This window comes from Fusarium phalaenopsidis, assembly GCF_050370095.1.
Source record: "Fusarium phalaenopsidis strain FUZ10S chromosome Unknown contig_32302, whole genome shotgun sequence".
NCBI classification, from domain to species: Eukaryota; Fungi; Ascomycota; class Sordariomycetes; order Hypocreales; family Nectriaceae; genus Fusarium; species Fusarium phalaenopsidis.
In genome coordinates, this window is record NW_028145405.1 from 5,443,704 (window position 1) to 5,468,206 (window position 24,503).

At 54.8% G+C, this 24,503-nt stretch overlaps 4 protein-coding genes across 4 annotated transcripts; 2 read left to right on the top strand and 2 right to left on the bottom strand.

The window, feature by feature from the left end:
• Window positions 1-12,416: 12,416 nt before the first annotated feature.
• Window positions 12,417-13,338, bottom strand: LRP88_09036 (uncharacterized protein; the record flags this gene model as incomplete). Its single annotated transcript, XM_083245532.1, has 2 exons — window positions 12,417-13,045; window positions 13,101-13,338. The coding sequence occupies 2 exons, from the start codon at window positions 13,336-13,338 to the stop codon at window positions 12,417-12,419; spliced, it is 867 nt and encodes a 288-aa protein (XP_083100026.1).
• A 346-nt stretch (window positions 13,339-13,684) lies between these two features.
• Window positions 13,685-16,651, top strand: LRP88_09037 (isoleucine--tRNA ligase ISM1; the record flags this gene model as incomplete). The annotated part of the gene is made up of 3 exons (XM_083245533.1): window positions 13,685-13,734; window positions 13,795-16,122; window positions 16,177-16,651. The coding sequence occupies 3 exons, from the start codon at window positions 13,685-13,687 to the stop codon at window positions 16,649-16,651; spliced, it is 2,853 nt and encodes a 950-aa protein (XP_083100027.1).
• A 1,098-nt stretch (window positions 16,652-17,749) lies between these two features.
• On the top strand, window positions 17,750-21,424 carry LRP88_09038 (uncharacterized protein; the record flags this gene model as incomplete). The annotated part of the gene is made up of 1 exon (XM_083245534.1): window positions 17,750-21,424. One exon carries the CDS (start codon window positions 17,750-17,752, stop codon window positions 21,422-21,424), a length of 3,675 nt encoding a protein of 1,224 aa, XP_083100028.1.
• Window positions 21,425-22,215: 791 nt separating this feature from the next.
• LRP88_09039 (SacI homology domain-containing protein) lies at window positions 22,216-24,474 on the bottom strand (the record flags this gene model as incomplete). The annotated part of the gene is made up of 3 exons (XM_083245535.1): window positions 22,216-22,386; window positions 22,440-24,172; window positions 24,249-24,474. 3 exons carry the CDS (start codon window positions 24,472-24,474, stop codon window positions 22,216-22,218), a joined length of 2,130 nt encoding a protein of 709 aa, XP_083100029.1.
• Window positions 24,475-24,503: the final 29 nt, after the last annotated feature.

Genomic DNA, 24,503 nt, shown 5'->3' on the forward strand with positions numbered 1-24,503 from the left:
CCGGGATCCAATAATACCTGCCGACCTTTTCAGTTCTGATGCGGTGTAAGAGAATCAGATGCGACTTGGCACCCCTCGACTCTCTCTCTCTCTGCCTCTCTTCTGAACTGACGGTGACGCAGTGGGCCTCGACCAACAAAAGGGAAATTGAAACAAGTCTGCCAACTATCGAGCATGGGGGTCCCCCTGGGAGATCAGTTCCCCACGGCCCCTTGTCGCACAAGAATGCCTAGCAATTCTACTGAAATAGCTGTGCAATATTGCAGTAATTACATGCGTTGCGCTCTAGCAGAGCCTTTCCTTGGTTCTATTTCCTGTGCGCACCGAACGCTCGCTCGCCAGCGTTGCACGCGCTCGGCCACCAGTTGACGCCTGCGCTGCTGCAATGCGCATCAATTACCAGGGCAGGAGGAGGCACTTGCTCATTCATTAAGCCCAGCAATATGGATACAGTCTGTTGGGACACACGCCCAAAAAAGCAACAGTTGCTCGGGACTTGTGTAGTCGTAGTAGACGCAGTACAGATGCCATGATGACGACCCCATGCTTGGTACAGCTCACCAAACAGCCAACGATTGGATCTCTAGAGATCACCTGGCCAGGCCTAGCAAGGCAGCCCAGGCGGTAGAGCAGCAAAAGTTTCTGTAAACAGCAACTACTGATGCAGTGCGAGGCCCCGGCCAACGAATTTGTGGCTCATCAGTAAGCAACTCGATCTGCAAAAAGGCGGCATACATTCCGACGCTACCATCAGAACATACAGACAATTAACAAAAAAAGACCTCAGGTCGTTAAATCTTTCCGGTCCGGCGGCCGAAACGCACGCCCGCCCGCCCCTCAATCGCCGAGGCATTCAGAAATAAATCCGATGGGAGAAATGCTGGCTACCTAGGAAGGGAAAACGAGACCCAGCCAAGCCGAGCCCCGAGTGGTCAAAAACACACATGTCCATTCCAGCGGCCCCGGCTACTGAACCGTTGACTTTCAGCGACCGAAACTCTCATCAGTTCGCGAGCAAACGCACGCACACAAAAATTTAAAATTTCATCCTCTTTCTTGTTAATCGTCGGACCGAGTGACCGGAAGGGCTTGGACGGGCTGGGCTCTCGTCAACGCCAAGAAGAAGCCAGAGTTGCGAAGCGAAACTGGAGAACTGGTGCAAGGACTCGCAAGGCCTGGCCTAGGGAGATGGTTCCACAACAGGCTTGGTATGGAACGCATGGAAGCCTCATAGAAGGCCATCCTGGCTGCCCAAAGAGCGTCCAGGCTCCCTCCCATCGTGGCGCTAAAGGGGTCTCTCTCTCACCTTTTTTTTTCCTTTGCCTGCGCTGGAGAGGGCCCAGCCTGGGGGTGGCATCAAGTGGGAGATGGAGTGGGGAGCGTCCGGGGGGGCGTCAGAGAGGCTAGGCGCTCGTAGTTGAATGACGTCCAATTTCGCCCGTCATGACCTGTCAAGGACCATGTAGGGGCTCCGCAAAGGCAAAGAGAGCAAAAGGCCAAGCCCGGGAACGTGGGCGAGAGGATCATTGAGAAGATTCCCTGGAAAAGCTGAGACCAGGGGGTTGACACCGCTCTATTTTTTGTCGTCGCACAACGGCCAACCGCAATTTGAGGTCAGGTGTCGGGCTCAACAAAGGACTAACCCCTCGTAAAAAAAAAAAAAGACAGCAGCAGCAGGGCTGAGTGATGGCTGATGGATGCTGACCGCTTGCAGAAGCAAATACTGAGCCCGTCTTACAAACAAGATATGGAAACGTTTCGCTAGATGGGCCAGTGAGTGTTGGTTTCACCCGCGTTCCTGTCTGGCGCAGCATGTTGCGGTCTCATGTTTTGAGCGATCCCGTCAGGCCCAGACCTTGTCGATACTTGTGGGATATCGATTCCGATCGCGGGGATATCCAAGTCATGGCAATTTGTTCTGACTTACACTGATCTGTTGTCTCGGTTGTTGGTGACAGAAGGTCTCAGATGGCTGATACCCCAATCCTTGCGTCTCAGAACACGTATTCGCTCTACCGCTCGCTAGTCCAGGCATCCCGTCCCGTCTTGTGTGTTGTGCATAGTTATGGATAGGTTTCTTTAATTACACCTGTCGCAAGGCTGTGCCTCTATACTCTGCCAGCAACGTATTCGTTTCAGGTACCGCTCTTGTTAGTATTCGGTACTATTATTGCACGCCAGCTCATATCATCATATCTCCTTCAGACGGATGGCGCCGCAGAGAACGTGTCCTTCCCATCAAACGATTTAGCTCGCAACCGAGGCGCTTCCTCGGCGTGCTCAGAACTCTAACCTTCAGCAGCCATTCGGAATTGGCTTGGATGGCTTACACGCGGGCCGCCCTCACGGCAAAGAAGGCATGCCAAGCAGTCCAAGCCCAGGGGAAAAGAAGATGACAACAGAATCGCTTCACCTCTTTTCCGCGGCAGAGGCGTCACGGTTTCTGCGCCCAAAGTGAAAAGTGAACAGATGCTCGCGGTACTACCGTAGCTTGTGCCTGGCGTAACCTGTTTCGAGCGTCCTATCTCGCCGGGTAACATTACATCGCATCAATGTTCCTCTGCCACAGCGGGCGCCGTTGACCTCGACGAGCATGTTTTGTTGTTTGGGGTTACGAGGTGCTTTCCCGGACGGAAATAGCACGCCAGCCCTGTAAGCCATGGCACAGAGCCAGATTCAATATCCCGACCCGATTGTGTGTGTTCATGTTCCATGGCGCTGTGTTGCTGTGCCGCCGCCTCTTTTTTTCTTCTGCTTCTTTTCCTTCCTTTTACCCAGGTCTAGGCTCCATCCTCGCCCGCTGCAGCCCTACATTCTATTCGCAACCCCGAACCCCATCCCGCAAGTGGTTCATCGGTGACGCTGCCCGACCTCTGGATCGACATCCCTGCCTGCCAGCAGTGTCGTTCGCTGCCTCTCCACAGGCGCAGGCGTCAGAAACAAAGGACCCCCCGGACCAGCCTGGGGTCCGCGATGACTCACACATGCTCTTGTGACGGTGATGCTGTGTGCTACTGCTGCACATTGCCCGTGATTCCGACCCAACCGGGCGCGACGTTGCCGGTCCCAACTGGCTGGCAGGGGGGGAAGGCTCGGCAGCGAGGCTCAGCAATGACGGTGTGGTGTGTGAGCGTGCTTGAGTGCGTGCGTGCCCCCACGGCCAAACGGCTGCTACTGCAATTACTGGCGCTTATTCGTATTCATCGTGCTCGATACAATGCAACGCAACAGCCCAACCTAACCTCCACTCCCCATCATCATCATCATCATGGGTTAACCCCATCATTAGCAGATCTCTCTTATTATTATTCCCACTCCTGCGAACCACGTTCACCGCGACTTTGCGGAGCGGGAGAATGCTGGGTAAAATCGAGGAAGCAAGCGCCAAGATGGAGTTTTTTTTTTTTTTTTTTTGTGGGAAATGCGATGAAGTCATAGGGGTCCTTCACCCCGTCCCCGTACAGCCGAATGCGGATCTGATATCGGTCTATGAACAGGTCATGTGCTGATCAATATATTTTGCGTTGTCCATTATTCGTGTCCGAGGCTCAATAACACGCCCAATCTCGGTGCCGTGTTTCGTCAGTCCGCGGGATCATGGCCCAAGCCTTTCCTCCGACGCCGGCTTGGAAATATTCCAGCAACATTCTGAGGCTCCGTTAACTTACTACGTAGTAGCAAGTCCAATAGCCGGCTCTTTAATTAGCGACTGAGGCGTCAGCATCTGGCAAGAGATGAGGTCTAGCAGGGGTGTGCGAGCAAGCATGCCCTCGATTAAAATCACAACCGAGCGCACACCGACAAGAGGTTGGTCAATTAAAGAAAAATAGAAAGGCCCCGTCGCAAAATGGAAGCGCGGGACATTGATTCTAGAGCCACGGCACGGATATTGCCTTGGCGCAAGCATCCGCTTTGTCTAGTCCGTCCAGCGAGCGAGTGGTTGGGCTGAATTTCATGCTCGAGGCGTTACATTGAAGGTCGGTTTACCGCTCCTCTGGGTCAACGCACTTTGGTTTGCTTCTGACTCAGCGGGATGCGATCTCAATTGTGATGGAGAGAGCGGTCTGCGATGAATGGATCGCACTTACACGGACAGCGCACATGTTTGTCTGCGTTGTCTCAACGCTTAAGCACGACCGAGTTTAAACGCTCCATTGCTTAATTATTTGTTACTGTAGGTATTATGACTTGAGATGATAAATCAAATCACTTTACTGGGTCACGGCGTCTCGTGCCCCCCGGACAACACACGGACGACCAAACATCACCAACACATCATGCACAACATGCTGTCAGTGAGCAGACTTGGGCTCTTACACGGCCCAACCCAGGGCTTGAGCGCTTCACTTTCATGCTGCACCAGTCGCAGCAAAGACCATACGGTTGCAGACAGGACAGGCATGGAGTTCATCTACCGACAGAGGGTCGGTACATGGTTGTCGAGTATCTCCTTTCCGGGACCAGTCTTGGGGGTGTGTGTCTCAATTTCCCATGTCCCATCTGCCTTATCCGCAGCCGGCGTTGTTTGACCCCTGCTACTTTTTTTTTTTTTTTTTTTGTCTTTTTCGTCATGTCGTCTTTTTTTTTTTTCCTCTGGCCCTTTCGCCCTCGTCATACCGCCCGCGTCAAAGTGCACGAGCCTCCTGCACTACAATTTACAGTACACGCAGAACGAACGGCGGGCCCCCCTTCTCCTTTGTGCTGCTTCTGTTGGGAGATTAATGCCCTAGACCCTGCATAGACGATGCTTGGAACTATCTCTCCCTTTAACATTATTGCTCCCCACACAAGGTAAAATCAGCCTCAATAGCGACAAAAACGGTTGCGGAATTTCAGCCCCCTTCTCCATACATACACTCAGTGTCTTTCTTTTTTTGCCGTTCCGTCCAGTGCCCCTGACTACTGCGTGCGCCAGAGTTCGGGTGGTGGCAAACTCGATGCTAGCGGATAACAGGGGGTCCAACGGCTCTTAGAGCCTTTGCCTTTGACTCTGAATGATGGTCGGGTGGTCATTGCTGGTTAATCTCCAGGATGACGAGGCACCACCACCTGAACCTGGAGATGAATTGACTTCTATTGAAGGGGGTGTGTGTCGGATCGAGTCGCACGGATCGAGCTAGCAGAGATTTTTCCTTCCTTCTTTCCTTCTTCTCCCCTTCTTCTTTTTCCTTCTTCCAATCCGGGGTCTGAGATGGATCCCCGGTTCCAGACCGCCGGGTTTCTGATGAAATCTGCCCCTTCACCGACTTCTCTCCCTGGGGTATCCAGAAAGTGGGAATTGTGGCAAATGATTGGAAACTAGATGGAGACTGTGGTTACTGTTTTGGGCAATTTTGACGGGAGGCGGACTGGCTTTTCGTCTCGTCTCGTCTCCGGTACTGTACTTGAGATCATCGCCAACATGCTTTCTCGTCGGTTCCGCGCCCTGCCCCTTAATTGATCAAGATCATCCATGTCCTCGGAGTGGCAAATTCCTGTCTGGTATGGATGGACGGTACAATGTTTTGTGATTGCTGATCAGGAACCGGCAGCCTCGGCGTCACTGACAACCAACAGAAAGGTTCTCGGTGTTCCGAATCGCCCTGCTGTCAACCCCATGACGAGAAGAAAAAAGGAAAAAAAAAAAAAAAAACGTATGCCTGCAGCGATCAATCAGCTGGGCTGGCCTTGATGCTACCTCTTGGCTACTACCAAACACCACAGAGCGCTCGTCTCAGAGCCTATGGATGCCAAATTGGTGGTGGTCATCTGACGCGTTGGCTGCTGCGGTCTCACGCCGCTCTCGGCAGTTCGCTCCGAGTTCAACACGGCCATCCGCGCCCGTTCCGCTGCGCTGGTACCCCTAGGCAGAGATGAAGCGGTCGCCCAGGCACCGTCGCATCCTTTGACGTGCGCAGCGTCGTCTCGAGCTTGTTTGGGATTCTGAGACCGGGGTTGGGAGGGGGCCTCACGGAGACGCCGTACCTCGGCCTCCCCAGATGAGGCTTAGCCCAAGGCCACTTTGCTTCTTCTTCCTCTTCCGCCACCAGCCCCAGCCAGCCTCCTGACGCCAAAACCGTTGGAGTGTCTTTCTTCTCCAGGCGGTCGGCCTCGGACCCCAGTGACTTCGGACGAGGCTTGGGGACAATGGTCAGCACGAGCTGAAAACCGGCGCTTGCGTTGCGACGTTGCAAGATCCGGCTCTTCTAAGAAGCCGGTCTATCTACAATAGTGCCGAAGAGACCTGCCAAGAGGCCCTTTCTCCTGTGTTGTCTCCAGTACTTCACCGTCAAGTGCCGGTAGTTCCAGGCTCTGGCCCGTGCAAGCTTCGGAGCCGTTGTCAAAACCATTCTATCGGTTCTTGGTGTTGTCTCGAATGCCCCAGAAAAACATCGGAGATAATTCATCTCGAGGCAAACCGTCCCACAGCAGCTGAGCTGAGTACGGGGTCCAGCCCAGCAGAATCTCGTACCAAAGTGATACAATCTTGTCAGTGACATATCAAGAGTGTCACGGCTTCCACACCTGAAGGCGCCCTGAGTCGTTGAGCCGGGCCGAGTTGCACGTTGTGTCAGCTTTCCATGTCTCAGCCAAGGCGTCCAGACGAACGCCTCAGAGGCACATACGAGAACGACACCAATGCGAATGCGGCTGACGACCTTTGATGCAGCAGCACGGAAAAGGAGGGTCAAAGCCACAGGGCAGGGCAGCCGTTGGGCTGAGGTGAACACGTCGAGATATTGGATGAAGCAAGCCACGGTAACCAAGAATGGACCACACCCACCTGCAGCGTTGCGCTCGCCTCCTGTCAAGCCACAGCTCCAGGGGCTCGCATTCACTCCACGTGGAAGTCAGGGGGCATTGGCCCTGGTGTGCGCGAGAGAGTGTGGCGTCCCCTGACGATCGCCGTTTGTGTCAACAATGTGGGAACACTCCATGTATCAAGTTGACCAAAGGCTGGAGTGTGCGCTTGTTCATATGCAAGAGACCCCTTTCGATCAAACAATATCCGAGCGCTACACATTGCAGGCGCACGGTTGGAGAAAGCCGTTTACTTGGCTGGCCTGGCCCGTGTTGGCTGATCAGGAACAGTTGCGCCCTCTGTTCCGTGCTGTGAGACATGTCGATGCTCATGTTCCCAGGAGGCGATCATCATCTACAGGAGCCGTGAGGCTGGCGACTATCAGCTGCAGGAGCCTGGTATTGCCTGTAGCAATGCCAGCAAGCTGAACAACCCTGCTGCCGAGCGCGACGGGACGCACTCGATAGCTCAGCCTTCATCGGGGATCATCTCGAGTCCTCAAGGGTTCGGCCATCACTATCGAATTGGCGAGCGGGCTGGTAATGTCCGACCCCCTGGCCGGGGGGAAGATGATGCGAGGCTGACGTCGATATTTTTGGCCTGGGCCTGGAGAGTCTCGCTCAGGGACTCTTGTGAGTGGTCACTCTCGCTTACCCTCCTTTTTCCCTCAGTGGTGCATCATCTCCAGGTCTCTCGATTGGAGAAGCGAGGTTACGTGGCGCCATCGCTACCATCTCTGGGGGGGAGCATTTATCGATCCAGCGATGTAACCCCAACCTGCCCTGCCCTGTCCAGCCCAGTTCGATGGGAAGGGGTTTTCGCATTTCTTTGTCTGGCCTACAGCTGTCTGAGCGGGCTTGCTTTTTGGGGCCTCCCTCCTGTGGATCGAATATTACCGAATCTTTCACCCGCAACTCACGGGTTGTGGGAGGAAGGGCCAACTTGTCCCCTTCATCTTGCAACGTGGTGTTGAGGCTGGCCCATGGATGGACCTCAGTTGTTGCGGAAACCGTTATCCATCCACAAGTGCCACGTGTGGGCTCTGACCAAGGCAGGGTACGCAGAGAACAGGTTGCAACCCTCAGCATTACCTGTTTCTGGCGGCGGTGGTCCTCTATGAGCTGCACGGGAGATCAACTTGCTGGCGAAGTTGGCGATCAGTATCGCGGCTCAATCGCACGTAATGTTTGCTGGCAAGGTTATAGAGAGCACGGCCCCCTGATGGAGTGATGAGTTGCATATTTGATATGAGTTGCTCATCAAACCGTGCAGCTATCTCCACGTTGGTAACGGTCTATCTGTGGCTCCGAGACAACATTACTGTATCCAAGCGTGCATAACCGCGCCATTCGAGCAAGGACTTGATATTGGGATGCACCTTTCGACAGTTACAGACGTCATGGTTCGGAGGCCAGATGCAGCATTCAGTCAGGAGGTTGTTCGAGATCTCGGACAAACCACAGAGCACGTCGATGGAGGGTATTCCTGTGGCTACGGCGGCTGGCTGCCTTGATACTACATCCGTTGTGCTGCTTCGCAATGGCAGGGCTCTATTCGCGCAACTCGCCGGATCTTGCTCGCGGGGGCGGCCGTTCTCGGGCCAAACACGCCCGAGATAGCTTGGCGGTTATCTTGATGCGTCTCGATCCATGATTTACATATGCATTCATTATCGCGACATGGTCAAACAATCGTCAGGGTGCATGGCATGCTGGAGGGGTTGGATGCACGATAATGTCTGGCCTCGCCTCGTCCCTCCCGACTCGAGGTCTGTACGAGCGCTCCTCCTCCTCCTCCTCCTCCTCCTGCTCCTCCTCATACAGCAGATTACGAAGGATCAGGGTCTTTCCTGGTGAGGGGTCTGTTGGTTGATCATTGCACGATCGGCACGGCTCCGAGATTGCATGTGCTCAGGTGACGGAGTTTGCGTCTCTGTTGGCCGCGGAATGCTTGACAGACAGACATGTATGTCTCTCAACTCGAGCTTGCGGCGGACAGGACTGTGGTCCTAGAGAGCCCTGTGTCAGATCGGCCCGCTGCGGGTCCCAGATATGCGTCGATCGACCACCTGTTGGCGTTTGGCATTCTGGTGATGTCCAGGGTCCAGGTATTGAGGGGTTGGTCACCTTGGCTGTGGTGTTTTGGGATGTATGCTGGCTGGACTGATGAGGAAGGGATTGGACGCGGAGATTGCCAGGAGCGTATCTCCGTGTCAAGGCGGAGGGATATCAACATGGTGAGTTCTGCATGTCTGTGACGCCTTGTAGATCGTGGGGGGGGGAGGGGCACTGTCATTCAAGTGTAATTGCAACAATTGTTCTGCCTGCCGATAACAACAGTAACAGTTGACAACTCGGCCTCAACCTCGACCTCGGTTGCTGCCTTGGGCGCATATGCATCCAACTACTGCTCGGCTACTGTAGGTGTTTTCGCAAAAGACCAATAAATGCACGTCATTGAGGGATTGATGTCGTGGATAACTCTAGATAGGGCGACCAGTGCCGTTGCAAGACGTTTACCCTACACTCCCGGCCACAACCAACACGGCCCGCGTCATTGTTGACGATCGGGCCATGATAGTTTGGAATTAGCATGTTTGACAACGAGGCGGTCAGCAGTCTACGTAAAGGATCGCGATGAATTATGAGGTGTATCGGTGACGTGGTTGGTGATGGCCGCCGAAAGGGCCAAACCTAGCTCTCTAGGACCAGGTCTAAAACCTGCAATAGGGTCACGAGATGGCACGCCCAAGCAAGAGGGGATACGCCAGACATGCATACCGTCTCTTTGGGGTGAGCTGTACTGTCGCAGCGTCAGGCTGACCCCGGCGACTACTGTATCCAGAGCTGCAGTGAGCCGTGCGACTAGCGGCGATCGATGCCATGTTCCCAATGTTTGAATCTGCAACGGCTTCCGAGAAGAGGAAGCGCGCTTTGCCTTTGTCAAACATCCCAATCAACGGTGTATAACTCAATCGCGGCGTGCAGCGAATGGACGGCGGGGGGAGTCATCATTCAGCAACCATGACAACACGGTGCAGCAATATGCTACGATAACTATGCAGCCTCTCTTCAAATCGCGGGGCTCTCTCTAGAGTGAGGGGGAGGCTGAAGCAGCGGTGATCATGATAAGGCAGAACGAGGTGAGGTATGACAGACACAAGGCGCGTCTGCCTGCCTGGTGGTCCTGCGAGATGCCTGCCGCGGCCGAGGCTGAGACGTGAGCTGCTTGCTCGACTGAGAAAGGATCACGTTTCGGAGCGAGCTCGACAAGGAAGACGACGCGATGGATGATGCCATTCCGTGGTCCAAGGTCCACGGCCGTCCCGGCCGAGAGGGAGGGGCTGGATGGAGGGGTCGAGTCTCAAGAGAGGGGAAGCACAGTATAACGAAACGTGCCCGCCATGATAATCAGGAGTGGAATATGCAGAGCCCGTAGCGTGCCGCTGTACCGGCGGCGGTGTTGCGTGGTCGGTGGATGCAATTCAGTTGAATGGGGATGCAATTCGCATCTTGCTAACGTAAAGGACGGGCATGGAGGGGGAGGCGTGTCTCTTGTCTTGCAGTAACCCACCATCCATGTCATCATGAATGGCCTCACCCATACCCTTTGTCTCCCTCAACCTCGAGGTACAACCGGCCTTTGTACCGGACCACCCCATGAGCCCACGGCTACCTACTCACCGAGTTTGAGAGAGGGGATCGAATCGAAACCCCCTCCCCATGATCCTTGCCTGTCGAGAGCGGTTGCGGGGTTGCTAGTGCTGCGAGCGGCATGTCATCGCTTTCCCGACACGGCAACCCGGGATCTCTGGGTAAATCTGAGCCTCCTCGATACCGCAACTTTCTTGTCAGGCGGACAGGGCCAGGCACCAGGGGCAGGGGGAGGGGAATGGATGCAGTGACGATGCTGATGTTGATTATGACTCTTTTCACCGATAGTCTGGAAGATGGGGGATCTGGGCAAAACGGCCGATAGCTCGGCGGAGGGCTCGGCACACGTTGGGTCATGGATATCCAGAGTTGTCGACACGCGTCCGTCCAAAGCGTATCCGTATCCGCCACTGATACATAGGCATACGCATACATAGTATGTTGTCAGCAGTTGACGGCATTTCATCTACTGCTGCCCCATCACCTCATCATATCATCGACGTGATAAGGCCTCGGTCGAGCTGTCAAGTCACGCGTAGACTTGCTAGGTGACATTGACTCCCACTCTGGCCTTGTAATTTGCCTAGCGATATCTAATACCCGACCATACATTACATTACATTAATCGTCCGCTGGCGTTGTATCGCATGCTCGGAGCGAGCCATCATTGAAACATTGTAACCTCTCTCCCTGCCGGCCCACGGGGTCTCGACCTCTGCTCTCTCTCTTCTTTGGTCTCACAGCCTCATCGAGTGTGCCATATCGGGCACTTGGCACATCGAGGCTGCTGGTGCCGCAGCAGCTGACACGGCATGAAAGCTGAGCGATGATGACTGCGTTTGCTGGATTCCCAATTCCAACTCAGCCTGCTTTCTTACATGGATGATAGCGACGGGCACCACTTGGTTCCTGGGCAATGAGTCTTGGCCACGAATTTCGACGTCTTGGGCCATAAGATCAAACCGCCTCTGCCTCTGCCAATAATGAACCACCTTGATCACTGACAAGCTGCAGTCTTGATAAACCCATGTATTTGAAACACCTATACATCCACTGCGCTCCCTTTGACAGCCAAGACGCCCGGCCAAGCCATCCCGAGAGCCCTTGCAGGCACATCCGACGACGGCGTGGATGCAGCGGAAAAAGCCCAGCCCATCAATAACACGCCCGTGTCCATATTAATGACGTCCAGCAGGGCCAGGGTAGATCCGAAGATACACGAACGATGGAGACGAATTGCGCCATCTACACAAAACACCACCCCCAAAACCCACACATCTCGAGGGTTTTCCCGTCATATCATTGAGACATCAGACAGAGCCTAGCATCGATAGTGCCCGTCCGGGCCGCCGTGCGCCAATGACAGCTCCGTCAACCATGTCAGGAGAGCCCCAACCGTGTCCTCTCCAGATGGAACCTCGCTCGTACATTACATACAGTAGCCAGGGGCCCAGCCCAGTCTGGAGATCATTGTCGCGTTTGCCAAGCCCTCGCCTAGGTTCATTATCGAAATGTGCCAAATATGGGCGCATCCTGAAATGACGACCGTTCCTGAGATGAATGCCAAGACGCCTCGAGCCTCGATAGTCAACGGTGGTGTCCGAGCGGCCCGGAACAGGTGGACCTTCAGGACAGGTCCTCGCCAAATATCTTGGTAGCTTGTAATTGAGTGTCTTGGAGCTAGGCCAAGATCACAGACCAAGGATCTGGGCGACCTGAACAGCTCAGCCACCGCCCGGCAGGTCGACGCCAGGTGCAGCTTCAGGTGCCCGGCTTGCGTTGCGAACCCGTCCATTTCCGGCTCCTCGCAGGCACCTCCGAATCATCCTGGAGAACCGACGGCCGTATCCGTAGCTCCCGTCTACCGGCCCCCGGGTCTCTCGGGCAAGCCCTCGCTGCCTCTGTCACGCCACTACGGGACCCCAGGCTGGCTGAGATGCTGCTCCTCCGAGACAGCAACATGGACGTCGAGCTGGCGTCGGTCATGAAGCCTCCTCCCCGACCGGAATCTGCGTCGACGAGATCCAGTTCTCCATCATGGCCTGGCCTTCTGGCCTACCTCTTGCATTCACACCACCGCCACCTGCGGCGTGTTGCACCGGTTTGCCCGTTTCCCTCTTCTTGAGGACGAGGCAGAGCACCTGACCGTAGATGGCGAACCCGTCATATGACACGTCCAGCGCTAACTTCTTCTTGTCGTCGTTTTCGCCGGCACCATCCTCAGACGAGCCTCCCCGGGCTCTGTGCCGTTTGTGTGGGGGTGCCTCCGTATCAGAGTCGATTTCGATAGCCGACGCTGTTTCATCATCTCCGGATGCCTCAGATTCATCGTCGTCGTCCCGGATAGGTCGCCCTCTTTGGCGCTTGCTCCGCCTTGTTACCGTTTCGACGAGGGGAATATCTGCCAGCCGGACCTCGCTCTCATCTTCTTCCAGGACCGCAGTTTGATCCTCCGCGTCGACATCAACAGGGACGCTATCAGTTTCACCGATGAGCTTAGACGAGTTGGATTCCATTCTCGGAGGTAGCTTCTCTCTGAAGTGTTTGGTCTTTGTAATCAAGGAATGCCGTGTGCTCGTCTCTGTCAGGAAGATGGAGACTTCAAAATCGTCTAAGTGAGATTAGTCGACTGAGCAGGATATAGAGTGGGCTTTGTGAGGGGATACCTGAAACCACGACATCCTTGATTCCCTTCTTCTTGCTCTTGCTCTTGCTCTTTTGCCTCTCCTTCTCTTCACGGAGCTTTGGGAGAACCAATGGGCGGATGCTCTCAATCACCTTGGGTAGCACTGGGTTGCGAGGATTGAGAAGCCATGACTGAGCCAGGGCGGGATTGTCGAGATAAATCCGGCATTCGAGGACTGAGAACTTTGATATTCTCAAATACCGTCGAACTGGCGCCATTGTGTAGATGAAGAGTGAAGGTTCAAGAGAAACGTGCGTGGAGGATGAATGAGACGATGACGGGAACGTGAAGCGCAGGGCCATAGATTTAGTGATGTAATAGGCGGCAGCCTGCTATAATTCGCTGCCCCAATGTGCTAAAAACTCAAAGCTTCCACTGGAACGATGGTGGGCCTTCAGCCTTGCAGCTTGGCTTGAGCGAATGGATGGATCGTCAATTGACTCAGGTTAGTAGCGCCAAAATTCTTCCTCAGCCGCGCCGACTACATCGAATAACTTGTTCTGCGACGAGGCTCGACTCCAGAACTTCCCAATACGTGGGCCACGACATGGTTCTCGATCGATTATGTCCAAATCCTGGAAGTCGACCTTGAGGCTGCCTCGGTCGAGCTTCCCGTACGTTATCCGAGCGCTTCTCTCTGTTCCATCGTGGAGCTAACAAAGCCGATCTCGCAGTGCTCGTCCGAACCCCACGCTCCTTCAGCAACATCTTCGCCAATGCACCGATGATCTTTACGTCTGGCAGGCCCAGAACCGCTCCGATGAGAAGCCATTTGTCCTCCACGATGGTCCCCCATACGCCAATGGCAACCTCCATGTCGGGCATGCTCTGAACAAGATCCTCAAGGACATGATTGTGCGGGTCAAGGTGCAGCAAGGGCGAAGGGTGGTATACCGTCCAGGCTGGGACTGCCATGGTCTTCCTATCGAGATGAAGGCTCTTGGGTCAAGTGCTACAAAAGGCTTGACCCCAGTGCAGATTCGGGACACGGCGCGGCGCCTGGCCTCCAAGACAGTCAAGGAACAGATGAAGGGATTCCGAGCCCTTGGGGTCATGTCCGACTGGGAGAAGAAGTGGACGACAATGGACCGAGAGTTTGAAATCCGACAGTTGCGCGTCTTTCAGAACCTGGTTCGTCGGGGTCTGATCTACCGCAAGCACAAGCCCGTGTTCTGGTCGGCGTCATCCCAGACTGCGCTTGCAGAGGCTGAGCTCGAATATCGGGATGACCACGTCTCGAAGGCTGCCTATATCAGGTTCCCGATTGTCTCTGACTGGTCCTCGATTCCCGAACTTGGCAAGTTTAAGGGCAAACTATATGCGGCTATCTGGACAACTACTCCTTGGACACTCCCGGCGAATCGCGCCATTGCTGTGCATAACGATCTCACCTACTCGGTCATTCAAGTCGGCTCAGATGGCTATCTTATTGCTGCTGATCGTGTGGAAGCTATGAAACAGATGCTGCCTCCTTTCGAAGTCGTGGTTGACTCTATCCGCGGTTCTGACTTGAAGGGTCTCGAGTATCACAACAAGCTGCGGGGTCAGTCTTCTGGCTCACAGTCCATCATTGATGCCGATTTTGTTACTGCCGATTCTGGAACTGGTCTTGTTCATGTTGCTCCTGGACATGGACAGGAAGATTATGAGGCTTGCGCCAAGTTTGGCATCGAGGCTTTTGCTCCCATCGACGACAGTGGTCACTTCACCAAGGAAGCCTACCCTGACGATCCCGAGAAACTCACCTCTGCTCCTTCGATTCTTGACGGTGGAAGTCAATCAGTTCTGGATTTGATGAATGATGATGTTCTTGACACACACAAGCTGCGACACAAGTACCCCTACGACTGGCGGACAAAGCGACCTGTTGTCATCCGTGCTACGGCCCAATGGTTTGCTGATGTCGGTAGCATCAAGGAGGACGCTCTTGCGGCGCTTCAGGATGTTCGATTTGTTCCCGAGGGTGGTCGTGTCCGTCTCGAGAGCTTTGTTAAGGGCCGCAGTGAATGGTGCATTTCTCGTCAACGCTCCTGGGGAGTCCCGATTCCCGCCCTCTACGATGAGAGTGGAAATGCGGTGATGACAACGGATACAATCGAGCATATCATTTCTGTTATGCAGGAGCGTACCTCTTCTGCTTGGTTCTCTGATAGTCCCGATGACCCGGCTTGGATCCCCCCGACATTGACTGGCAAATACCGACGAGGCACCGATACTATGGACGTTTGGTTTGATAGTGGAAGCTCCTGGACAGAAACCGAAGGACCTGCCGATGTCTATCTTGAGGGATCTGACCAGCACCGCGGTTGGTTCCAGTCAAGTCTGTTGACTTACGTGGCGTCACATAAGTCAACAGATAGCACCAGCAAAGTCGTGTCCCCTTTCAAGACTCTGGTTACCCATGGATTTACTCTCGACGGACAGGGCAAAAAGATGTCCAAGTCCCTCGGAAACATGATTGTCCCTGACCAAGTTATGGATGGCAGCCTTCTTGGACCCGTCAAGGCAAAGGGCAAGGGCAAGGGTGGCCAGCGATTTGATGACCTCGGCCCTGATGCTGTTCGTCTGTGGGCAGCAAGTGCTGATTTCACCACGGATGTACTCATCGGACAGACAATCCTCCAGCCCATTCACACTGCGTTGATCAAATACCGAACCATCATCAAGATGCTTCTGGGTTCGCTCAACCAAGAAGCCCGGCAGAGCCAATTGACAAAGTTAGATCAAATTGCACTAGTTCAACTCTCGGATACTATGTCCCAGGTCATGGAGTCCTACGACAACTACGAGTTCCACAGAGCGACCGGCTTGATCAACCGCTGGGTCGCGACGGATCTGTCCGCGTTCTACCTGGAGGCCCTCAAGGACCGTCTTTACTGTGGCGATGGAGGTGGCATTTTGGAACCCGTCTTTATCGGATTTTTGCGCATGCTGGCACCGATCACTCCTCTACTGGTTGAGGAAGCGTGGTCGAATCGGCCAGCGTGGATGGCGGAAGACACGTAAGTCGTCAATGCGCGGCAATGCAAAGGCCGATATGCTGACAACAAGACTAGATCCCTGGAGAACCCGGCACGACAGCTGTACAGCTCTCCCCTAGTTGACCCTCTCCGCTTCACAATTCCACAAGACGTGTTGCGCAATGATACAGCCATCATCTCGGAGGTGCACAGCGCCGTCAAGGCGACTCTGGAACAGGCTCGGGCCGACAAGGTACTTGGCAGTTCCCTCCAGTGTTCGGTCAACCTGGTGGTGGAGGAGGGCAAGACCTTGGCCGTTCTTGGACGGTACCTGGATGAGCTGGAGACCATGTTTGTGGTGTCATCCGTCGAGGTGAACCAACCCGTCTCTGAGAATGCAGACTGGTCTTACTCGCAAGAGTTTGAGATCCAGGACGCCAAAGTCAAGGTGCACGTGCAGCCGCCAAAGCAAGAGAAGTGCTCTCGGTGCTGGCGATATGTGGCGCCGGCCGAAGACGCCTTGTGTGGCAGATGCGAGCATGTTGTTGGCGGGCTGCCAGCCTCGGCCTGAAGCGAGGAAGAGAAGGATAGACGGTGATGATGACGACCATGGCGGTGTATACCGCACAATCTCCCGAACACATGTACTTTATTTGTAAGCTAGTACAGAGCTATAGCTATTCCTAGAACCGAGGCGCAAGTTGGCGGGCTTGGATGGATAGACAGAGTGTAACAACGAAGACCTACACGAGACACCACTTACTACTAAGACATCGGAACACGGGTCAACGGCCCAGCCACGAGCCCGACAGGTGAGTCAAAATGCCCAGTCGCATGACTTTATTGATCAGATCCATCGGGCTGCCCCTGAAACCCCGCCTCGTTCAGCAACTGAGACGTTGGAGTTCAGCTCGAGGCTGGAGGACGTGTCGTGGTGGTGCGTTGTTTCTTTCATGTGATCCACGGCGATCGGGGGTTCGGGCTGGAGTCTTCCCGGTACTTGGATTTGCGTGACGGAAGCTCCAAAAGCGTTGTACCTTACATCGTGGCTGCCACCCAAAGACATGTATGCGTCACTGCCCGCCACGGCCGTGCCTAGGAAGAGAAGCTGAGAGGTGGGAGAGGCGTAAACTGGCGCATCCAGGCCCTGTAACCGGGGGTTGAGGGTCCCGTCCTGTCCTGTAGCGCTCCCGTGACGTGCTGGGACCCTCCAACCTAAATGGAAGTCAGTTCTTAGAACAAGGCAGGGGCTGTCGCTGTCGCCGCCGCATGGAGTAACTGGAGAACATCCAATCCTTTATGCTCTGCAGATGCAACGACACAACTACACAAAAAATCCACTCGTATCGTGTACTGTATCCATTCATCCTCTGCGGAGCGCCATGAGCTCTTGAAGGCGGTCTTTTCCGCTGGGCTGGCGACAATATCCACTGCAATACCATACCTACCTACGCTATTCTCGCCTACCTGTCGCTCCAACTGCTAGCCCGGGGCCGACCTCGAGGCCGTCGTCACCAAGGACAACAGCTTCGACTGGGATCTCGGACTCCGATCGACCAGGACCCTTGGAGGAAAAAATGCTGCACTGCTCTATCCATCAACACTGACGACAGACCCCCCGCCTCTCTTCCGAGCTGAGCGTCGGCGTGGTATGTAATAGCACATCGCAATGGCGGACCTGCGTGCTCCGTCGTCCCTGAGCGCCTACGGGAGACGATCTGGCCCGGTGACGCCAGAGTATCCCACGAGGTTCAGCTACGACACCGCCGAAAGGGGCGAGGCCAGCATCGGTGCCCTCCTCAGCGCCCCTATATCGCCCGAACGACCCCTCGCCTTCTCCGACGACGAGCTCCTCCCCCGATTCAATCCCAGATCCCGCGGCGCCGCCAATGCGAGCAGCGCCCTCCAAGCCGGCCGGCCGAAGAGAAACCGATCACGGCGAACACACAAGCCGCAGGCGAGCGGCGCCTTCTTACTTCAGGATGCCGTCGTTGGCGACGATGACTCGTCCAACCAGCGGCGCGGACCCCGAAACACCTCGCAGCAAAAGGGAAAGGACCTTTTGGAGCCGTACTCCTCTAGCGTCCCTCGCGAATTCGGGCTCGGCATCGGCTCCGGTGGCGGTAATCGAGCTCGGGTTGTATCACCGGATTCATCTCAGGAGGAGCTCTTTGTTAACAAGCGACATGACGGCCATCGACGAGGCCGTAGACCAGCGGCTGCGCAGCAGGGTGCTGCGCTCGATGTCGATTCTACCCAGATTGTCAATATGGCCTTGAATCTGAGTGAATCCCGCCGTATAGCTTCGCGGCGCAACCACAGCCGCGCGAACCCACCTCGTTTGGCACCCGTTCAAGACAACCAGGCTGGTAGCAATCTCAGAGCCCATCTGCAGCAACAGCGGAAAACAAGCCGGGGCATATCACCGATGCCAAACCAGTCTCTACCAAACCAAGCTCTTACACCACGACTTGCTGGCGTGAGGTCTAGCAGTCCTCTCCGGTCTCCTTTTGAGACCACCACCGACGCCCCATACCGTTACCACTTCTCTACCTCAACACTAGCAAGAGCGCAGAAGGCCAGGGAACACCTCGAGCTCATGGCCCAATACCGGCACTTGCTGGCTGTTCTTCCTCCTCTCAAGATGGGTTATGACAGACCTGCAGGGGCAAGCCCACCGGGTTCACCAACAACTGAGAGAAAGATGATGTCGTTCGGCAGCAGAGAATTCATGATTCCTCTTGGGCGAGAGTACAACCCTCTGCAGTACATTCGAAACCGAAAAGTTCGAGCGCGTGAAAGGATGGTCATCGATGGCGAGAAGCAGGGATTTGCCGATGTTGAATCAGTCAAGGATTGGGTCAATGAGGCAGCAGATCGAGCAGCAAGAGACCTCCTTTCCAGCGACACCCCTGCGCTGCCTCCCTTCCCAGGTGCTGAGGACATTGATCCACAGATGGCCTCGGACTCTGCTGCGCAGGCTGCTCTTCGTGTTAGACGCCCAAGAGTGGATTGGTTCATTGAGCCATGCGACTTGATTGCGGATGCTTACTGGCTAGAACAAGACCATCACAAGCAGCTCATTGAGGACAGATTCTTGGGCAAGATATACCCACAAACAGCTGACATCAGCCGCCCAATGTCAAGACAGACGGACGAACTGGGGACTGGTGTCTCGCCCTTCGTCACCAAGACACTCGAGGATGTGGACGCGGGTTCAGACAAGCCCCTCAAGATTGATACAGACACTTCCGAAACGGGCCACCGCGGCCGTACGAAGCAAAAGCTGCACGACATGGGATCATTTCATCGACATACGAGCTCGACTCACAATCACCATGATTTCTTGCGAAGGAGGCGTGGTTCCTTGTCGGACTCTGGTAGTGAGGACGAAGTGAAGAGCGAGGGAAGGATTCGACGGCCACGCCGGGCGGGGACGATATCCAGTCGCGACAACGAACTTTTGGAGAAGCAGATGCTGGAAATGATCGCCCGAGAAACGAGACAGCAGAGGCTTTCCCATGTTCAGGAAACCGAGGCAGAGCATATGCAAGCTGACGGTTCTGCATTCCCCGAGCATGTCCTGCCCCTGAAATCACCTGGTCTCGGGAAGTGGTCTATAACAGAGCCGAGCGACTCGGACCCTCGCCTTGTGCAGGACAAAGGCGTGGTAGAGTCTTCGTCTCGGCCACATCTGGGGAGATACACGGGAGGAGGGTCTAAGCGTGGAAAACACCATGTGGAAGACATCGACTCTCCTCAGCCAATGTCTCCTGAACTCATGCCGCAGCAAAGTCTGTCAGCGCCGCCAACTGGGTTGGAACTCTCTGCTCCATCTAGTCGATCCTCATCTCCATCAAGGAACCCCTTTACCAAGGTCAAGCAAATATTCCGAGACAAGAGTCGTGAAGAAGACGATGACCAACCTGTCGATACCGAATCGTCTAGCCGCCGGCCGTCTATACCTGAACCTGCCTCACCTACCGAGACAAAGCCGCTTGAGCGACACCCGTCCAACTCACGACAAAACTATGAGGGCCACAAGTATCAGCGCAGTGTGGGCAGTATCAGGCCAAGGGGCGACGATCAGGTTGGTCTTCGAGGAATCTTCAAGGGGCCTCGGATCGATACTGTAATCCGAGGCGGCGTTTCAAGGCTGGGCGATATGCTATGGAAACGGGATATGCCATTGGATCCGTCGACCGAGGCTTTCTCTGCCGATGAATCGGATAATGACCAGTCCAAGGGAAGAGCACGGTTATCTCTCACTCTGTCCCGGTCCAATTCAAGGCGAAACAAGCCCGAATCTCAACCGGGACCGAAACACTTCTTGGACACAATGCCATCGTTCCAACCCATTGCAGACACACGCGCCCAGTCAGGACTGCCGGACAACCACAAATCATCATCGACTGATATGAAGAAGCTGAATGAAGCTAAGCCTCGCGGTCTTGTGCTTAGGCCACCAAAGCTTGATGTGCCTGATGATACGGATCCACGAAAAGTTGAAGAGATTCCTGCCGAACCTGAGATGTCGGAAGCAGAGTCGTGCCGTGAGAGCGCCAGGGCTACAGAGAAGAACACTGATGAGGTTGGACCCATGGTTCGGTTTGATGAGCCTGACAACTTCAAGGCTAGAAAGTGGTCCATCGCGAACCAAGCCCTTCCCCAGGAGGGACAGCTCTCCAAGAGAGAGATTGCCCGACTACGAACGCTTATTCTCACGTCTGGCATCAAGGCTATGGAGATCTCCCGCCGTGCTCAGGAGCCCAAGAGGCCCCTTGGCAAGGATAGCCTTCAGACGCTTGGCTGCTCATCTCAGTCGAATGTTCCAAGCGTGCCGTGGGTTGAGATTGCTAAGCTGACTCCCAAGAAGTCACTGCCATCTGATGACCCGATACCTTACTGTGATCACTTTCCCCTGGCGAGCCGCACGCTGGGAGTCGCCATCCAGACCTCAATGGAGCAATGGCAGACTTCGGCAGATCGGTTTACGGGCCAGACTCGTCCAAAGTTGGAAGAGCGCATCTGGTGTGTCCGCTCTCGTATCGCAGATGAGTTGTCGGGCATGACGGGCGAGGGTGCGGACCAAGCTGACGAGACGGGCAAGGACCTTGCCCTGGGTCAACTCCTCAAGGTCAAGCACGTCCTCGACCTGATCGAGAAGATGATGCGCAACAGACGCAGAAGGTTTAGATGGCTCCGCCGGGGCATGTGGTCCGTCGTCGAGTGGGTGCTCGTCGGCTTCATGTGGTACGTCTGGTTCGTCGTCACTATCTTTAGAATCGTTCTGGGCCTCGGACAAGGCGTGTGGGGAGGCATCAAGTGGCTCCTGTGGCTATAGACGAAGGACGAAAAAGGGGGAAGACGAGAAGACGAGAGGGCCACATACACGACACAACAAAAAATGACCGGAGTTTGGAAGAGGGGAGTCGGTGCAGGAGAGGAGTTTTCAACACGGGGCGTTGGATGGTACAAGAGGTTACCACCACATCATTTCACATCCACACATTCTCATCATTACCATTATCACTCTATCCTTTTACTACCTATCCTTGCCTCCCCCATTTTTTCCCTTCTTGTTTGGACACACGGCAAAGTCCGATATTGATACCCCTTTTCTTCCACGATGAGGGCAGCAGCATGGCGCGGCGCAGTGGGGATGCCTTTGGGTATTGTTGCGATCGACAACAGTAGCAGCGAGTGACAGCATATAACCTCAGAGTGTACGACCTTTTCTTGTGCTTAAGCGACCTTTGTTTTGTTTCTCGTTCTTCCTTTTAATCATCATCTCTGTAACTATGTAACCTAAGCTAATACCAAAGACAAAACACCGTCTTTTACACACTCTCTTTTAACACTATCTTCTTTTGTCTCCTTATCTCTTGTATCCCTATATATATTCACATCCCATATTACAACAACAGAAAAGCGTGTAGGATAAAAAGCCATGTCGACAACTAATCCATCATTACAACAACTAAGAAACTCTCCTTCTCTGGAAGCTGGTCTCGAAAAATGGCAGGGTTCCATAGTCCCTGGTTTGAAAAAACAATTGAAACTGAACCGAACCACTTCGCCAGCAAATGACGCACTCCTTAGATAAAAACACCGTTTGCACCTCCCCTTTTTGATTTATTCGATCCTCTTCTTGCCCTCCTCCGCGTTGAGGTACCGGGCCGTGCTGAGACCCCTCTCGTGCTTGGCCACATAGGGTCCAATGACAGCGTCCTTGCGTGCCTTGGCATAGTGCTCGTTGTAACCCTCCACGGCGTATGGTCGGGGGTTGAGACGGGGCCAGTTGACCTTGGGAACAAGTTAGTTGCTGCTTGGCAAAGATCACGGACGGGAAGACTTACATAGAGCATGCCGTGGCTCCAAACGAAGCTAAAGGTCCAGAGTGCGACAATGGACCAGAAGAAAAGGAAGATACGCATGGGCAGGACGCTCGCGTCCGGGGCCCGGCGGGTGAAGAGACCGACAAAAATAATAAATGTACTGAATGCAAGAATATAGGGAATTGCCTGGATCAGGATGGGACGGCGGTCAGTGAAGACAAGAGTGGTGCCAATGTTGGTGGAGCCAGGCCTGTAGGCTCCGAGGAAAAGGTCGAAAGAGTCCTGTCGAGGACCATCGAGGAAGTTGTTACGGAAGTAACGCGTGATGCCGATGCGGGCATCCTGGAGGGCACCGACCTTGGTTCGGTTGCCGGTTCGGGTCACGTCTGTCTTCATGGCGCCGGTGCCGGCGTAGGCGGTGGAGATGACATCGGCATTGTCGGCCCAGATATTGCGGAAGATATCCTCAAAGGCAGCGTCCTCGTCGCGGAACGAGGCGCCCCGAGGCATGAAGCCAACATCCTCAAAGATGCGGTCAAGGGTGTGGCGGGCGAACATGCTCTGGACCACGTTGGTTCGGTCGAGACAGTCCATGCAGTTGGTGCGCATGACGCTGGTCTGGTACTTGCGAGCATCGAGGTTCCCGTCGATGCTAGATGGCGTGTCGACGGCCCGGAAGTAGCCTTGCTTGTCGAGGGCATCGGCCAACTTCTCGATGAGGGCATATGCCTTGTGCATTTTCATGCCCTTGGTCTCGCTGTGGTAGTCAAAGTAGACGTAGTGCAACCGGTCAAACTCCTGGCGGTTACCCTCGGGCTGTATGGTGGTGAACTTCTCCTCGCTGAGGAGGTCGGCCTCGTGTAGCTCCTTGGGCGAAGACATGAGCTTTTCAACCATCTTCTCGTACGAGTCCTTGACCCGACGCTCACGGCCCTTCTGGTTGACGAGGTTGATGAGGTAGTTGTCACCATACAAGCGGATCTGCTCGTCAAAGTGCTTCTGAGACGCAGAGAGGGCTGCATCGATGCCACGGATCTGGAGCTTGGGAACGTATCGCAGGCTGTTGATCTCTGCCCAGAACGTCGGAACGCTTCCGCGGGTCTGGACGTAGGAGAAGATCTGCATCTCTTGGCCAGCGCCAGCACCGTACTTGCCACTCTGCATGTCTGAGCTGCCTGCGTATCCACCCAGTCCACTGTTGCTGTCATTGAGAATGATAATCTGCTCCGTTTCGTTGTAGTTGGCAACATGTCCTTCCTCATCTACACCGCGTGTAAAATATCTTGTACCGCCTCGGTGGCGTGAGCGTCGAGAGATGAGCACCATAGTCAGAGGGTTGTTCTTGAACGTGGTGGGCTTGATCTCGAGCATGCCGAATATGCATGGTAGGATGAAAGGGTCGATGGCCGGTTGCGCACCGGGTTGGGATCGGGCGCCATTGTTACGGAAATCGATCAGGTCGCTCTGGAGATACTTGTTGAAGAAGAAGCGGTCATCGGCCCGCATCCACAAGGGCTTGGAGGTGTCGGCGAGGGACTGGCGCTGGAAGGAGTTGGTGAGGTCGATGGAGTAGGAAAAGTACATGGGCCCGGAGGCAAGGAATGTCTTGAGGAGCTCGATGAAGACGTCCTCGTCGGGGTCATGGATCAACCGCTCGCGCATGGGTAGAATCTCGGTGGCAGCGACCTTGTAGACCATGTGGCCCTTGAGGCGGCCCATGGGCTGAGCCTTTGTGATGAAGATGACATATTTGTCTTGATATGGTCAGCGTTGTTGCACCAGCCAGCACCAGCTAGGGTTATCCAAGCGGTTGGCGTAGCAGAGACGAACCAAGTCGGAGCTGGATAATTCCCAGAATACCGGCAATACTTGAGACACGAGTCGTTCGCTTGGCCGACGCGGCGCCGCCTGGGCTCAGACGAAGATCGCCAGTAGGACGGTCGATGACGAGGGCGGGCGCATCGGGGGACGAGGGCGAGGCGAAGGTGTACGAGTCGTTGGCAACCTTGACATTAATGTCGCGATAGGGGAGTTTGGAGGCGTGAAGTTGTGCCATCATGGGCGGTGTGGTCAAGCTTCCGGGAG